At 40.0% G+C, this 18,903-nt stretch overlaps 1 protein-coding gene across 1 annotated transcript; it reads right to left on the bottom strand.

Annotated features, from left to right (window-relative positions):
• Window positions 1-427: 427 nt before the first annotated feature.
• Window positions 428-10,977, bottom strand: LOC112541668 (gasdermin-D-like). The gene is made up of 10 exons (XM_025172172.1): window positions 10,761-10,977; window positions 10,114-10,288; window positions 8,757-8,919; window positions 7,345-7,448; window positions 7,181-7,218; window positions 5,586-5,618; window positions 5,227-5,363; window positions 3,383-3,560; window positions 1,918-1,991; window positions 428-661 (listed from the first exon to the last, which is right to left on the bottom strand). Exons 1-10 carry the CDS (start codon window positions 10,975-10,977, stop codon window positions 428-430), a joined length of 1,353 nt encoding a protein of 450 aa, XP_025027940.1.
• Between the last annotated feature and the right edge of the window lie 7,926 nt (window positions 10,978-18,903).

The following is an 18,903-nucleotide window of genomic DNA, read 5'->3' on the forward strand; positions in this document are numbered from 1 at the left end:
GTTTCTATGAACTACAAGAAGAAAATTAAGAACTAGAAAGAGGAAAGTGAGGCGTGTCCCTCGTGTTTTTTTCCAAGATTCTTGCAAGAATCTGGCATGTAGTTATTTTAGAATCTAACTTGTAATCTAGTCAGGCCCCTTGGCCATAAGGGTGCAACTCACATAGATTCAGCATAACATAGGAAAATTACTGAGAATTGCAGGCAATGGAGTGGGAAACTCCTCAGCAGTTACACCGCCACTGCTTCCTACTTCTCATTATTTTTGGCATTCCACCAATAAGAAAATGGCCTATCTAAAACTGAAGAGATGTGCTGAAGAGAGGAAACCACTAAGTACTTTTTTGAAATATTAATCTTAGCCTACAGTCTAAGACTTGCAGTCACAGAAAGCATTGTCTTTTTAGAAATCTGTTTTAGTTCCTTCTTCATCCACTTAGGAACTGCAGGGCATACAAGCTGGAATAGAGAGCAGCCAGTTCAGAGCAGGCATCATTGTTCCACTGACAAGTGATGGAATTTTCCCCAGCTTCTAAATCCAGCCCACAGATTTGCAGCATCTCAAAGATGAGATCAGCTTCCTCCTCCGTCAGGGAATGGGATGGAAGAGTGAAAGTGCCGCCTTCTTCCCCAGAAAGAACCCACTCCAAGGTGTATTCCATCTTTTGAGGTCAAGCAGGAGAATGAGTGAGAGAGAAAAGGGAGGGAGTGGGAGAGAGAGATCGTGAAAAGACCAATTTACAAATGCCAGTAACTGGGCAGTCAGAGATACAGAATAGAAAGTCCAGCAAAAATCATGAGATCTGCTCCTAGTTTTAAACAATGGGTTGGCCAGCTCATTATCACCCATGCCAGGCACCTATCATAGTTCAGGACTCCAACTCAGAAATGCTGAGATTGATGGAAACCCCCTTCCTTGGATCTCTTGTACAGCAGCCTTTTCTAAAGAAATGTTTTGGTTTGTAACTCCTGTCATACACCAGCCAGTTGCCCCATGTCATGCTAGCTTGGATTATCGAAGTTGTAGTCCAACACATCTAGAGGGCAATGGGTGAGGAAAGGCTGCTGAGAGAAGCTCAAGCTACTTCCACTTTTTGAGGGCTTTAGCCATAATAAAAATAAAAATGACAACATACAGTAAATAAAAAAAGGGGAGGCATAATCTGATTATCTTAAGTAAAATAAACCAAAAACCTACATTTCAGGCTTCTTTGAGCTTGAGACCAAGGGCAAATAGCCCTTCTTCAGTTCTTCTTGCCCCTGGCAGCTCATCCCACATAGCTTTGTCTCTAATTATACTGAAGGAATAGTACTTACATAGTCTTCTTCCTTCTCCTGGCCTTCAAAATTGTCTCCCCGCCAACATCCCCAAGGTGCTGCACGTATTCCCACTTTCACCATCAAATCAGCCCTAGCTACGATATCCAAAATCCTGCCAGACATGGAGAATAACCTATGGCTGCAGCCGGACATGCCACTGGGCTTCCATGCAACAAACTAGAACCTGGGGAAACCAGCTTCTTTTTCCCCACCACGCTTTGCTTCTTCACTGGCCCTCCCAATTTCCAACCACGCCTTTGGCTCATTACTCAGCCAGCAGGAGCTGTGGTCCTTAAAAGCCCAGATAATGAAAACAACGCTCCTGAACAGGCAGTCCAGCTTATGGCAGCAGGGCTCCCAGTGACCACAAGGCCACTGGGATGCCCAGTTCACAAACAAAGCACTTCCCTTTTAACTGAGAGTCACTCTCTTCCAGGGAGTTGGCACACCTCTACCTAAATGCACCCTTATATAAGATCTCAGTGGACCTCTGACTAAGAGCATCAGTTCTGGCTACCTGCTTTCTTAGGCATACATGTTTGAAATTACAGCAGGTTAGAAAATAATACAGCAAAGAATTAAGACAGTAGGGTCTCACCATCTCCACTGGTTTGGCCAGTTGTTTCTTTTCCAACATTTTCTCTAAGAGGGGCATCATCTCATAGTCTAAATCTGTTAATGCAAAAACAGAGACAGGTATCATTCATACCATGACGTTGTCACATGTGAGACTAATCTACACTCATTTTTTTTCCTGCTTGATATATTTGTACCCCTCACTTCACAGTCTTCTGTTGCCTCCAGAATATACAATTTTCCCCAGACCTCTTATTACTTCATTGCTACTGAGTATAGTTTCTGTGCTCTTTTGAGGTGTGAGTGTCCCAAACTGGTAACATTACAGCTCTTACTAGTGGGGGTGTCTTCAGAGTTGCAGAACCGACTTTGCAGCATTGCTCTCTCTTCACTTTTGCCTTGGGATGGAGGAAAGCATTTATGGGCAAGGAATTTATGGATGTCTTCCTTTCCTCTTCTTTGATGATAAAAATAGTAAGTCAGACTTTCAGGGGAATGGAAAGTCTCATTTTCGGTGGGCATCCACATAAGTGCACAGTTGGCACTGTATTCATTAACACAATCATAGAGCAGCATGTGCTGTGAACAGCAACAAAAATCAGCTGGCACAATTGTGCCTCAGCAACCAAAAGGCCTTCAGTGCAGAATCAACCTTAGAGTGATTCCGAACTAGTTGGCAGTTTCATTCATCCATCATCTACGTTATTGTCCTGAGGGCTAATACAAGGAGAACACAGTGCTGCAAGTAAGTGCCCAGATCAGCTATAAGCACTGTTGCTCCACTTTATATAGAATTCAGCTAATGGCAGTGGTTAAAGAAATGTCATGGCAAAGAACAGCACCACTCTTTCAACCATTGCAGAAAAGATTCTGGTGAAATTCAGGTGAGGAGGGAGAGTTTAGGGGGAGAAATGGCATTAGCCAAACTTGGTCTTATGGGAGAGTATATGCGGAAGAGAGCATGGCTAATTATGATTCTTCCATATGTTATTTTAGTGTTGAAAATGCTTTTCTCCCGGCTACAGACTTCCCATCTGAAAGACAGGAATTCTACTGCATTACTTGTAAAGATGTTGAAACAAATTACTATAAGCTTCTTGTGCATGTAATGCTACAGAAAAAAACAACAACATTCAAATGTCTCAAATGGCCAAACCAGGATTTACTTCCTAGAAACCACTGCTTCAGACTTTTGGCAACTAGATGGTTGCCTGGTTTGCCTGTGCTTGGGTCAGCTATGCCCCTACTTCTTCTTCTGGCCTAGCTGCGCTTCCTCTTCATTTGGATCTCTGCCCCTTTTCCAGGGTTCTTGGTCTGAGTTTTCTTCCACTTCAGGCACAATCTCTTCCTACAATAAATTCTGCTCCTTGTAGAAGGTTGGGAATGACCTACTAAGTTCTGACTCAGGTACAGACATAACTTCCAAGCTTGGAAAAGCAAAGAGGACTATATAGCTACAACAACATCTAACTGATAGTTTCTTGTACCGTCTATAGAAGAGCAAAGGAAGTGTATTGGTCCCCAGAGGTCTCGGTTTTCTCCTATTTTAGTGTCTTGAAAAGCCCCTAAGTAGGATAGCAGCATTTCCACTGGAACTCGGAGTTCTTCATTCAACGAATCCAACTTAGAACAATCAGGATTGTCACCTGCCATGGAAAGCTCCAGCTGGTGGGAGGAAATTTATATCAATCAGTCAGTCAAGTAGAGAGTTGCCACATAATAAACACAGTATGGTTATGCCCACCATGGTGTAGTGGTTAAAGTGATAGACTAAGACTAGGGAGTACCCAGGTTCAGACCTGATCTCAGCCATGAATGTTCAGTGAATGATTTGGGGCCAGTTACTATATCTTAGTTCAATCCTGCTCAAAGGGTTGTTGTGAGAAAAGATTTAGAGGGAGGAAAGCATGGTATGTATACCACCTTGAGCTCCAAGAGAAAAAAAAATGGGATGTAAATCTAATAAATAAATAAATGTTCACAAAATTTGAGAATAATTATTTCTGCTATGTAACAGTCAAGGGGCTCTTGGAACATAAACAGCATGCCTAGATAGAGGAGCCGAGAAAATACATTTGGGTAGGAGTAGGACTGGAGTAAACAGGCAAAATATAAGCAACTAAACAGGAAGTTGGAGCACAGTTCTGCTACTTCAACTGCGGGTAGATTCTTAGACTAAACATTCAAGCAGCAATTAACCTGGACAGGATTCCACACATAAACAATCTACAGAAGCAGCAGAAAGAACTTGTGGAGACCTGGGATAATGGAATGGACTGTGCCACTTCAAACAGCAGGAGGAGGGATCCAGTCCTTCTTTGTGTAAAAATGGTCCTGCAAATTTAAAAAAAAAAAAAAAAAGGAAACTTAGCAGGGAGAGTTTTTATCTAGATCCTTTCTCCCTGGTTCACAATTTGTATGGATATGCAGGATTGATTGATTTATGTACTTGATTTTAATACCACCCTAATCAATCAACTCTGGGTAGGGAACAATAAAAATATGCATAAGCAATCCATAAATGAAAACTCAGCCCGCTCAAAACAGAATAATATCATTAAAAAAAATTTCCAGTCACCATCCATTCACTTAAACAGGAGTTTTTAAGGCATTCCAGAACACCAAGAGCAAAGGGGCCAGCCCTATCTCTGGGGGCAGCGTGGTCCACAATGTTGGGAAAAGCACTACTTTCTGGCCTACATTCAGGTTACTTGACATTAGCAACTAAAGCTGGCAGTAGAAATTCGGGGAAAAAAACCCCTGCTTGTGGAGAACTGCTTCCAGCCTTAGGGGCTTGATTTGTACCTATAGAAGGTTGTATTTTCAAAAATCATGTCTCCTACTCAATACCTAAAGCAGTACAGACCATATAGTTGCTTCAAGACATGTCCACCTCATTCTGCTGTATGTGTAGCTCTAGGGATGGTACCCCACTACTAACTTAAAAGTATTTTCACAGCATCATCCAGCCATCATTAAATGATGTAAAGTTTATCCTCACTGTTGTTATTTTGACCGGATGAATAGAAGATGGCAGTGGAGAAATGACCTAAACAATCTTCCAAATGTGCTGGAACTATAATTCCCAGAATTCCGAGCCAACAGACTAGCCGGGAATACTGAGACCTCTTCTCCCAACCCACCTGGAAGGCATATGGTTGGGGCAGTCTGCTTGAGATATTAGGAAAGGGGTGGAGGGGATGATTTATATAAGGACAAGGACAAGCAAAGAGATGGAGAAACAAAGTGATAAATCCAAGGATATTTGCACAGAAGGCTACAGCACAAATGAAGAGCTTTAATCTGTCAAGCAGCCAAAAAAGGAACATACCATGGACTGTACAGTGGAAACGTCTCCATTCTCCAGGAATATCTCAAAGGACTCCAAAAGATGCTTCTTTAAAGGCTGGGTCTGGCATATCAGTGGCTCATACGCTTCCTTAACTACATCTTTCACTTGCTGGGCATCTAAAGATTATTGGTTTGGTTAAGATTATTAGTGTTATTTCAACAGAACATATTTTTAGTCTGTTTTTTTTTAAAAGAGTACATTTTCTGTGACCCATATTGCTGGGCCTCTGTCTACCACCTGACTGGCACTTCTATAAGACAATACTGAACTTATAAAAGAGATCTGCATTACTGGGGAGACTGAACCCAAGGGTGAATCAAAACTCAATAATTACTTGCCTGTGATTGAAGAGCCCAGTTCGTTCTGGAATACTAACATGAAAAGAGGAAAATAAATATTAGCTTGAAATTCAGCAGAAGAAGAAATATTCTCTCTTTGGAATAGGTGAAAGAACAGGAACATTAGGACATATTGTTTACCCCATGTTACCTTTTTATTGACCCAGAGACAATAAGATTAAAAATGGAGGGTTCTCCAAGCTTGTACCCATGAATGGAGAAGATTCACTAATCTACTTAGAAAGATTTGGCATTACCCACAATAGACAAATGGTTGGTGAAGATGATGGAACTTGCTGAGATGGCTAAACTGACTTCTTTGATCAGAGAAAAGACAATATCTATATTTATTGCTGATTGGAAACCCGTTATAGACTTTTTGCATGAAACAGAAAAAAATGAACTTATGATTTATGATTTTGATGAATAGGCAGGACAGATTATAGAAAAAAGAGTTATTTTGTAACCATAGAGTAAGAGGTAAATTTATAATTGTACTTATAACTGCTGTAAAGATCAGAAGCCACTTCTTTGTATCTTTTTTCTTTCTTTTCTATTTTTCTTTTACTTTTTTTCCTTTCTTACACTTTTAACTTAATTTTTAATTTTTTTCTTCTTTTCTTTTTATTACTTTTTATTAGTTTGCATCAGTTTTTATCTCCTTTTTAAACAATCCTTAATAAAATTATACCACCCCCCCCCCCAATCTACTATCACACAACATTTGGAAATTCAACAGAGATAGATATAATACTAGTAGTTATCCTGTACAAAGAGATGCAACTGAGGGTGGAGAACCTGTGGTTCTCCAAATGTTGGTGAACTACAACAACCAGCAATTCCAGCCAGTATGATCAATAATGAGATATGCTGGGAATTCTCATTCAGTAACAGGTGGAGGGCCATCAGTGTCCCAGAAGGGGAAGGAATAAAAAGTGCAATGCTCAATACAAAGTCCTCCACTTACATACAGTACTTGTATGTGAAGTCATAACACAAGTACAAAACAGTGGAGTATGCTTCATGACTTCACAACATAGTTTCATCATTAAGCTAGCTGCAGATACCTATGTGGAGGGCCATTGCTTTCTCATTCTTAAAATAGATTCTTGCACATTGTCCCTCTCTAACTGGTGACTGCCAGGCAACTATGAAGCTGTAGTGCCATGTTGCCTTCTGGTGGCTAGACTAGAGGGGGCCTTTTGTTGACATGGAAACCCAGACAACTTCCCATCTCTTTCCCCTATCTTCTTAGCCAGACTTCATCCAACATGCACATCCACTTTATTTAGATATGGTTTATAGAATTAACCCAGTTGTCTAGGTTCACACAATTCACTGAACTATAAGGAAACAGTGTTGGTTGACTTTACTCCATATACTGAGCCCCAAACTAACCAACCAGATTTTAGTCTAGCATTTTTGCAAATTTAACCACAGTGTCTTACCCACTGTTAAAACTCATCTTGTGTGATCTCTGGTTCACAGATCTATCTTGTTAATTTATTTATTTGCTTAGATTGCTCCACAAACAGTCATGGTTTTTTCTAGTATTCATACACACAAATTTTGGAAAGCAGAAATATTAAACATACCATCATAAGTGAGTGAGGGAACCAACGTTGATTGAAACCTCTGGCTGAGATAACCTACAGGGAACAAAAAAATGCAAAGAAATTAGAAGGAACAGAAACACAACGGAGTTGCCTGAACTGTAGTATGGCAGGCAAATCAGCGCAACATTTTTCACTGTTTTCACTCACCTAGGTCTTCTTCACAGGTTTGGAGTTTCTCAACCCCATAGGCCATCACCGTACCCCGAGGAATTAGCATGGACTTATTTTTCATTGTCTTGTGCTGACCCTGGGGATTTGAGCACAGAATGTTAAGGATGTCTTATAGCAGACCAAGTCACAGATTGTGAAGGAAGCAAGCTAGCAATCCATAGTCATCCTCGTCATCTCACAGAAAGCATAGGCTGTGGTGAATCCACACTCTAGTGACCAGTCACAGTTTGCCTGACTCTCATGGCCCTAAGATTACCAGATGGAGTCAAAGATCATGAGAATATATCCCACCCATCTCGTTTCCAGCAATGGCCGGTCAGGAGCCCCCTTTACCTAAACATAAGTAGGGAACACTACTCCTCTTTCAGTAGCCCTCATTATGTTCACTTCAGAGTAAATGAACTACATGTTCATTCCATTTTCTTGGTTCAGTACACCTGCTTATGTATTTTTCCAAAATCTCTCTTTCCTGCAAGTCCACTTTATGGCACACATTAAAAAAATAAAGCTATACTTTTGCACAAATGTACTAATCTTTCTGCAGTGAGTTGGTATGCTTCCCAGTCGCCTATTCCTCACATTAATCTGCTACATTATTGATTGTGCTCTTGTGGCACAACAGCACTGTGCCCTCCCAAAAGCTGCCAGTCAAGGGCTGCCCTCTGTGCCCTAAGGCAGGCGTGTGGAATACATTTAGTATCAGGGGCCATTTTTGGTCTTTCAGTAGTATGCCAGGCCCACACTCCAAAAAATAGATGGGGCCTCCACAACAAAGTAGGCAGCGCCAAGACCAAAAGAAACAGGTTATATGCTTACTCCCCATGCATTTAAACACTTTTTCCTAAAAAAAAAAAAAAAAAAAGTTTAAGTAAAGCTTGATATTCATCCACATAGGAGTGGGGTTTGTTTTGTTATGTTATGTTTTGTTTTTGCCACCCTGTGGAAGTGGTTTGATATAGCCTTTGTCAGGATTTTTTTTTCTTTTTACTTCCTTACAGCCCTGAAACTTCCTGCTGGTCTCTTATTATCCAACTACTAATCTAGGCCCAGCCTTGATTAGTTTTTCAAGGTCAGCCCAGTTACACTAAGTACTACTGCTTAACTGAGCCATTTTTTCCTCCTAATTGCACATTTAAAAATTAAAACTGGATGGCAGTTGTTGGAGAGGCTCTAGGGGCTGAACTCATGGTCTGGTCAGAGTGGTTTAGTTTGTGGATTTGTTCCTATGAAACACACAGAACACCCTATCAGCAAACCCACTGCTATTAGTCAGCAATCAGCTCCTCCTTTAGGACTCCTGAGGCAGGGGTGCTAGTTTGGTATTAAACTGCTCATTTGAAAAGCAAGAAACACCAAAAAGATGAAGCCAAAATGATAACCGCACCTGGATCTTAAGTATATCCGCTGCAGAGACCTCTCCCTTGCCACCTGTCTGGACAGTCTCTTCAATCAGAAAGGGCTCTGTTATCTCCAAAACTTCTGTCACAATGTAGACATTGAGTTTAGGGTAGATTTGCTGGATAACACTGAGGGACATATCCATCTTCCTGAAAACAAAATGCAAGAGTGTCACAGCTGCAGTTCCTACAATAAGGTTAGAGTTCTGAAGCTTCTCATGCTATTGCTGGGAACTTCTTTATTCTCTGGTGAGGGACCATCCAAGGCGCCAGAATGAAATCCTCCCAGAGATATCATGTTCTCTAGGCTAGGATTGGCCCCAAGCATTTTACTGTCTGCAGTAACAGATATGATGGCATCCTGTCTACAGTGAAGGATAAGAAAGACATCCTTTCTACCAACGAACTGCTCCATACCAGATGATGGCCCTAAAAGCAACAGGCTGGACCATAAGCTCAGCTCTGTGTTTAACTACCCTTTCCACAGCTTCTCTCCATTCCCCAATTCCTGTACCTAAGACCAGGCCAGGACTGTAGGCTGCAGAAACAGTTTTCAACAGACTTAGATCAACACAGGAATGCTGGAAATCCCGGAAAGGAGGAGACTGGGAAGGATGAGAGGTGAATACAGCCCTCCTTAGCAGAGACAGAACATAAAGCAAGGGGCATGGCAGACTCTAAATTAGGATCAAAGCAACTTCTCTACCATTCCCAAGTATAAAGGCTTTAAAAGGCTTATTGCTCTAGACAACAGAATCTTTGGCTCCCCAATTTTGTTTGTTTTCAACTAAGTCCTGGGAGCTAGTAGCTTAAACCTCAGACAATCGACAAAACTCCCCATTTTCTTCTCTGATTCTTCCCATCACCTAAGTCCAGAGGGAGACTGTGGTAAACTGCCTCAAAACATCTTGACTGGGTTTCCTCTATACAGTGGGGAGTTTGTTGTGTTGTAGGCAGGCTACTCAAACGAAAATCCAGATGATAAAGCCCTCTCACAAGGTAGCATGAATGTTATGCGCCAGGACTTTCTCCTGGAGAAAGTCTCAGATTTATAGGGGCTCTGCCAGAGCACCGTAGCTCCCACTCATTTCATTGCAACTCATAAAGAAAGTCTCCAAATAGATTGCAGCAGGTAGGTCAAAGTCATTTATTTATCCCTCTCTGCAGCTTTTAATACCAAAAATCTGATCATCTCCTTCATGGTTGGATTATGAATGTTTCCAAGACACAATATATTTGTTAAGGTACAATTCTCAAGAAAACTACCTGGTTAGTACTGTAATTAGCTCCTATTATTCCATTCTTGTCCAACCTTTGTGTAAAAATAGGCAAAGCCATGCTCACCACAGCTCTCCTGGGTCCACACAGGTTTTTCTGAGATGTACTGGAGTGGCATTCAAGCAAGCCAAGGCCAACCCACCAACATCCACTTCTGCAGACCGTATCTTAAAGTTCAGCCGTCCTCCAGATTTGTAGCATGTGTTAGCAGAAAATAAAAGTGGCTCGGAATGTTTCAGTTCTAAAAAAAATTAAAAATAAGCAAAATTCATGATCCGAATACAGTGGTCTAATTGTTATTCCTTACACATTTTCCTCTCTTTTATATGCTTGGATTCCTTCCCAGTAAGAAATAACCGCAGGTCCCTGAATTCACACATCATGCTGAAGTATAAAGTGGTTGGTTTGGTTTTTGCTTAGCAAGTTGTATGAATCCTGCCACTGTGGTTTGTAAACCATGGTTTATGGCTTAGTGCAATGAGTACGCTCAGGATTATATCTGAATCAGGGAAATGGCTGCAAAAGATTGGCCTTCAAATCGAAAGAGGAAGCCACATAGTCTGTGCTAAGTCTGTGAGTCTGATGTGATGCACAATTTGGGCATGGTTCCTGAAAGACCACTATGTTTCTCCTTTGCTTTTAGGACTCCCAGAAAACTGTCCAAACAGAGCTTATCCAGAAAGATGTCTATGAATTAATTTGATCAAGCATACCTATTTCTATTGTTGCTTCTTCTTGGAGTATGTCTGCCAGTTTGAAAGAGGTTGGGGAATACTTTCTACTATTCCAAGGCCACCTATACTTATGTTGTTTTTTAGTCACCAAAGAGAGAAGCTGAAAGCCATCATTCTGGGCCAGGCTGCTCACAGGAATCAATTTTCCATCTGAGTCCACTTCTTGGATAAGCTGCTTGGCCAACCTCTTAAACATTTTTTTTCCCACCAATGGACAAATGGGACAGAAATGGTATTGACAAGAAGATCTCAAACAGCCTGAAAGAAGGGACAAAATAAATCATCATCATCATCTTCACCCTGAATCAATCCACAGCAGGTTGAAGGCATCTCCACTGAAGGCTATGGACCATAATCTACCATACTGTTCCAGTGCAAATTGGTAGATATATTTTTTTACTTCCCATTCTAGGGCTGAGTAAGAAGGATTGACCCAAAGTCCCCCAACTAGCTTCTGATTCATACACGCACATATATACACACAGGTTTTCAAATCCATCATATTAGTAGAGTTCAGGAGGAGAGGATTCCTTGACAATAAAAACAACAACAACAAATAAACTACAAAATAGCTGTGAACAAGCTTATCCCCAATTCTAATATATATATATATATATATATATATATATATATATATATATATATATATATTAGAATTGGGGATAAGCTTGTTCACAGCTATTTTGGGGATATATATATCCCCAAAAGATTAACTTGGCTGTGGAGGAATAGTGAAATCTCTAGTTTTATCAGGACAAACACAAGGCATTTCATTTCCCCCTACAGCTGCAAGCACCTGACATCTTCAAGAAACTGCCCTGACATGGTCTCTCATGCCATGCTTTGCCCTAACCATCCCATTTATTGTTATCTATTTCTTTGGTTTCTGACCTTTCTGGCAGAAGTAGACAAGTATCTACTTCTGCCACTGTTCACATAATTAATGGCACTAACTATTGTTATATATCTGTAACTTCCACTTACTAAAATAGTAATAAACAAATCCACCTTATGCATCATTTCACAATCCAGTGACTTAAAGGTATCACAAAATTGCAGACCTTTATCCTCAAATTAAATGAAATTAAAATTTTAAAGTTTTCCATTTCCCATCATGCCTGACTGAAGCTACTTCAGGGCATTATGAGAAATTTTAAATGATAAGCAGAAGGTTCTAGTGCTCCCCAAAAGCCTACTGCCAGTGGTAAAACTTACTGATCTGTGCTAGCTAATCTGGGGGCCCATTAGATAGGACCTTGTTTCAAATGTACAGCTGCCTTGAATGGTGAAGAACCTACGCTATAGAATTAAAGTTATAAATAATTATTCATAATGGCTGGGAGTTGTCATCGCAACATAGTTGGAAGGTCATCGTAGTTATGTCTCTGTAGGGAATTCTGAGTTTTGATAGGTGTCTCCAAATACACTCCTTGGATTCTTTGGAGTAAAATATAATAGCAAAATGTATATAATGAAAGTAAGATGTGTTGGTTAGGCATATACTCTGGAAACTGAGCTTCAAAATCTCCATGCAGTGTTACAGAGGGGGCTGTGATTTTGCACAGCTCTTGAAATGTGGAGGGAATGAGCCCCATAGCACTCTTAGATCACTGCCATTTGAGATTGCTCCTGCAACAGGCCCATGCGGAGTCTTACCATACTTTGGAAAAAGGTATTTTCCTATTGGCTGAGGAAGAATAAAGTATAAAACTATCTGTCAAGCTACACTTAAAAGCTTTCTTGTTCCAGAGCTATGAAGGAGGATGACTTGCCCATTTCATAGCATCTTTGGATCTAGATAAATATGTCTCAGTTCTAGATCCAGTTTTGTTGTTAGCCTCCTCCTCAACTGATGTTGGCTGCTACTGGGCTGGTCTTTGTTCCTTACAAACAGAAGGGTTTCCTGGTTTTTGAAAGTTCCCCCAAACCAAAGTTCACCCCATTAACTCTCCCAAAATGGCTGTATTCCCTATCTTTGAGAGATAGGCAGGATATTTGAGGAAGCGATTTCAAAAATACTTCTTAGGCAAATGTGCATATCGTCAATGTTGTTAAGGCAAGATGAAAAGCAAAAGAGCATCATTTATCAATTAATCAAATGTCAACTCCAATTAATAACAACCATCATTGCCACTTATATGAGGTGCATCTGGATTTAACCATATTTAGAATAGATCCTTGAAATTAATGTTACTGAAGATGGTCACGGTGTCAATGAATCTATCCAAATATGACTAAATCTAAATCCAACCTGTTTGGCATTAGGCTATTCAAGATACTTAGTGTTTTGATGTGTATGATAGGTATGAGTATCTCTTAGCTAAAGAGTATTTCCCTACTAATGACTTAGTAACTTCTAAAGTCATCCGACCATTGTAATGAAGACAGGGTTTATATCACTTCAGCTATTGCTGGGTGATGCTATGAAGATGCTTATAAATACCAAGTGGGGAAATAGGCAAGGACACGTTATGAATTACTTGTGCCACTTTGACTTGGGGACTTCACAGTTAATTCTTGTTAGTATAATCCTTTGGTAGGTGTACACAAGATTGTAACCTCTCCTAGTATCCTACTCAAGTTCAAAACAAGTTTTTCATTCACTTCTTTGGTATTAAAATTGAAACTAAAATATTGTTTCAAGCACCATTTGTGAAGAATTTTCACCAGGTGGCGAAAACAAAAGTTTACACTGATGAAGGTAACACATGAGCAACTGCACCAAGTGATCACCAGTTAAATTTTCTGGAGTAAAAAGAAATGGTCATGGGAGGGATCAAAGTATGCCTCTTTAAATGTACTCATTTCATGACTGGAACTGTAATCTCTGTTTACCTTTCTACTACTGCTTTGGTGCTATTTTAAAAGGGTTTCATAGAATTCTCCCCAAAGAACACAAAGTACGGTAAATGCAGTACTGCCACTCTGATATGGCTACGATCACGAAAGGCAACTAAGAAAGGCAATAAGGCCAATTCCAGAAATAGCCAATATGTCCTGTGCTCCTTCACTCTCTTGAATTTCATCAGTAAATTCAAACATTTTCCTTATTTTTTCACTAAAAAGGGATATATTTTTACTGTTGTCAAAAGTGTTCCCAAAAAGGCTTCCTGCTCTGCCTTTGTCCAAAATATGTCAGAGGCATATAGGTCAAGGTTTACAGTTTGGCAGTTTGTGCGAATCAAAGCAGTTGTAGTTTATGGAAGAAGTCATGGTTAACCTAACCATGGCTTACAGCAGTGTGTGATCTCAGTCACTCTTTCCAGCCTTAGATAGTGGAGAGCATAGAAACAGGCTCCCTTGATGGCCTTTTAAGAGTAATCATTGACTTACCCAAACTCTGATGCCTTCAGGTTTCTTCTTAGATTTATCAGTGTCCTTTGTTTACCAAGAATAAATCTGATGCTGAATTTAGCAGACTCTGTGCAGGATCAACCTTTCAGATGTAACCACAAGTTGAAATGAATTATGAAATGAAATGCTGGCCTCTTATTTTCTGGTAAGAAACGGAAGTTAAAACTTCTGACATCCATATTCAGTTTCTTCCGCCCCCCCCCCCCCCCATGACTCACACAAAAACTAGTATTAGCCTGTGTAGGAGACTAAAGAGGGGATGAATGTCATCTTAAGGTGAGGGAGTTCAAGCAGGCCAATGTCCAAGCTGCCCTTGCAATCACACTCTTTGACTTCAAATGATTTCCCTTGGTAATCATGCCAACCAAATGGGCAGAGGATGAAACCCTTCAGTGATGACATTAAAAAATTGCACATGCTCAAAAAAATGAAATTCTTTGTCATGGTTTCCATGATAACTGGGCACCTGAAGGGCTGGGACCACAACATTATATAATCAAAGATTGATTTTCTTTGTATGGCCTCTGTCTGGGGATTGAGAGGATAAGTGTGATGCGGTGGCATCAGGGTGGGGGGGCAGCGCCCAGAATTCTTGGTCCTTTGGGAGAATATTTGTTTCGGGGATTAAATAAAATAGACATATTAAAACTAACAGAGATTTAAAATTTCCATTTTACTGCATATTAAAGGGGGGGATGAAAATTGCACCCTTATGTAAATTGGTGGCTTGCTGCCAGAGCTTGGTGGCAGATTCTTAATAGGCTATAGAAACGGCTGAGGAGGCTGGAGGCCTGTTCATTATTATAGGTTGCCAGACATGCCCATGTCCAGGATATTCCATTCCATTCCCCATTTCTGGATTTTCTAGTCCAGAATTAATTGAATTAATTTCTATCCCTGAAATTAATGTGAAAATGCTCCCTTCCACCTCCATATGAAAATAACTGCTTTGGCACTCTGTTTTGTTTCCTTGTTTTGGGTTGTTGCTGTTGTTTACTATTTTTGTACAATGTACCCCAGTAACCCCAGCCAGCTGTGCAAAAGGCTTTTCCAAGCTGTCAGAGAAATCGTGCCAAGATTAAAGTCTGCAGTGATGATTTGACTGGGTCACCACTCCTACAGGAAGGAATCATGCAATTAGAAAGCGGTTTTTCCCTTCCATGATGCAACACTGCTCATTTTGCAACTTTCACAGTTGGCTTACTGGATGACGAGTCACACTTATCAAGCCCCAGGATCCATTATTTCTGAGAATCCTAGGGCATCTAGTTAATGTGGAGTGCATGTTTATAATTGATTAATGTGTATTATTTCTTTAGAGCATTTTCATCCATTACAAGATCCACCGGATAGTGGATAGGCTATAAATATTTTAAATCAAAATAAAGTTGACACTTTATTCTTCAACTGAAAATGCTCCTAAAACCAGCGGAACTGTGGATAAGAAAAGTAAGACAGTTCCTGTCCCCAGGCTCACAGTCTAAGCAATGGCACGAAAAGATAAAAGGGAAGAGGTAGGAGGAAGGAAATCGGGAAGCTCAGGTATTAATTAAAATTTTGCATAGTTGTTTTATAATGACAGTCATCAGGGTCAATATTCCATCCTTTGAGGAGCAGAGAACCCTGATGAAATGGTAACCCTGATATTGTTAAGAGAATGTCATGATTGAGGAAGAGGTGACTTCTTCTGTCTGAATGCTCTCCAGATTTGTGGACTAACCCCCAGAATTCTCAGAAGTCGCCATAGAGGCTGGGGGATTCTGGGAATTGAAGTACAGATATCTGACAGGTTCCCAGGTTGGGGTATGCTGAGATACAGAATGGTCTAAGGCAGGAAATGTTATGATTAGTTCTCCCCCAGAGAGCCTTTTGTCAAATGCAGTGTTGTTATGATTTTCTAATTGGAAAAAAAAAACTCCCTTTGTTGAACTTTTATTTATTGGAATAAACAGAACAGGAATTCAATTTACTTTTCTTCAGAACAATGCTCCCAGTTCCTGGAAAAAAAACATTTCTCTGAAGTCATCTGATGTCACCATATTGTGAAGCAGATCCTCTAAATCAGCCACACTACAAGCAGCATATTAAAGAATCCTGAAACAGTCATTATACAATAATTATAAGTATTCACTTAAAATGCAAAGCTAGGATTCTCTTAAACCAAGATCTACAGAACAATTTAGTGGCCTGCTTAACACATAACATAACCCTAAGCCATAATTATTAGATTTGTGCATCGTGGGAACCACAAAGCATGTTATGCATTTCGTTCATCATATCACCCTTTGTGATAAGGCAGACTCCACTGCTGATACATTTTATGTACAGTATCCGTACAACCCAATCTTTTATGTTGGCCTTCCATCACCTATTAGCTCTTCCTAACATCTGTATTTTTATGGGATGTTTTTCTTTTGTCTTTTCTTTTTCTATTTATCCTGGTTTTATCCTATTTTATCATTACTGTGTAATTGCTGTTTCAGGATTCTGTAGTAGTATACACACATTAATTACTTGATTGATGGAATGATTATGGTTGTCTATGAATCTGGCTCATGACATTACATACATCCCCATCGTAGCGGCCTCCAAATTTTACCTGCAGCCAGTATCCAGAAGGGCTATTTAAGGTCAAAACACTGAGCACGAGCCTGACTGGGAGAAGAAAATCCCAGGCAGCAGTAATTTGTGGAGTATTGTTCTTTACTTAGATTAGATTTATAGAGAACCCAGTTTCATTTCTATAGTTTCTCCTATAGAAGCACAGATCATAATTTCCATCTTCTCTTCTCTTACGTTTTAACATTAAAAATAGTACTGGCAATTAATTCACCAAATGCATGTATATCACATACATTTACACTCATGGCAGTTCAGAAATTGTATCTTTCCTAATAAACATTTATATTCTTGAAGAAAAAGTTGAAGTAATTGTTTCTTTGACTTCCCTTAACTTACCCAACTATCCTCCATTTGTGGGGAAATTTTGATAATAACTGCTTCCATTCCAGCTGTGATAAGCATATTCCCAAAATATTCAATGCCTAAGACTCCAAACCGATACCCCACTATTTTTCAAAGCAGCCTTATAGTAGTTTAATAGATAGGTAGATACCTGTGGCCATGGTTAACCTTAAATAATACTTAAAAGTGTGTTAAAACACAGTTGAACTTGCTCTGATGTTGTACAGTTCAAATGAAAGATTGTTGCATAACAATTTGGTGTACAAATTTCTCTTGTTGCAACAGCACAATTCTTATACAGCATTAGCTGTTCTTCCCCCTCCTGTATTAGTCACTCATTCTTCAAAGAAGGGATGAGTTTTTTAAAGTGTTTAGTATAATAAGCAGGATAGAAAGAATATTGATGTTTTTTAACTTGGTGTTGGAGAATACCATGGACAGCCAAGAAAACAAACAAATGGATCATCAACAAATCAACTCACAGTTCTTACTCATGATCTCATGACACAAATAACTGAATTATCCTACTTTGGACACATTATGTGAAGACCTAGCTGTCTGGAAAAGGCTTTAATGCCGGGAAAGGTGGAAGGAAAGAGAAGAAGAAGATGACCAGCAGCAAGATGGATTGACTCACAGTGGCAATAGATGTACCCTTGGAAGACCTGAAGGACCAGCTTAGGACAGGTCATCATGGAGAAAATGTACGTATGTATGTTAGTAGCCACTAAGAATCAGCACCAACTTGATAGCACATAATCAATCAATAAAACAGCCTGGGAGGTCTCCTCCAGCTTTCAAAATCTCAGCTTGGTTCCAGCCTCTTGGCCCAGCGGATATTTATCTTCACATTACCCATGGAATGACATTCCAAGAAGTGTTAGAGAAAGGAAGTGCAAAGATCCCCCACTACTATAACTACAATGGGTTTTTTAAAGGCTGACTAATCCCTGAAGACACTCCTTGGCTGTCTCAAAAATATAAAATACAAATTCCATCCCTTTCCACCTCTGTCTGGTCTGGAAAGTAATTATTTTTTAAATCCTTAAGAAACAAAGTTGGACTGTACAACTAGTTCCTGCCAAAGTAATAATTAGAATAAAGGGTATTTTTGTAGATTCTTATATCCCTACATTCGACCCAGTTTATTGCACCATATTAATCTGATAGCAAATCCATAATACAGCCTTCCTGGGTCTGTTGCTCTCTAAATGTGTTGAAATTACAATTCCTAGATTTTTCAAGCCAGCATGACTTATGTCATGTTAACTGGGAATTCTGCAGGCTCAGACCCAAGAAATGAGGAAGAAGGTGGTAACCTTATCACACGGGCTCTGATAATGACCTTGTTCTCCTATTCACAAACCCCCAATGGCTGTTATTGTTTTATTCATTCAAGGATAAGGTAGTATTACACATTCTTGACTGAAAGCAGGGTAGTAATATCTTGTTTCTAAACCTTTCACTCTATAGAAAAAAGGAAGCTGAGGAGGCATTTAGTAACTCAGAAGAATGAGACTATATCTTTCCAGACCCACCAAGAGGTGGAACTCAGCCGTAGTGTATTTTTATCCAAGAAGGGGCTGAGTGAAGTAATTAATCTTGCCTGACCACTTCTAAAAATGAGGTCCTAATCATTCATGTCTCTTTGCTAAGGCCCAGCTAAACACAAGGGATGTCTTAGGGATTACTTTGCCCTGACTGGACACTCATTCCAGCACTAGACAGTTATGAGGCCCCAGGAGCAGTGGCTATGAAGGGTCAGGGCCAAAATTATGATCTTATGATGCCATTACAACTAGCT

The sequence above is a fragment of the Python bivittatus genome, unplaced genomic scaffold, assembly GCF_059951505.1.
Source record: "Python bivittatus isolate LINGU-HERP-01145 unplaced genomic scaffold, Pbiv_v1 ctg000410_np1212, whole genome shotgun sequence".
Classification (NCBI taxonomy): Eukaryota; Metazoa; Chordata; class Lepidosauria; order Squamata; family Pythonidae; genus Python; species Python bivittatus.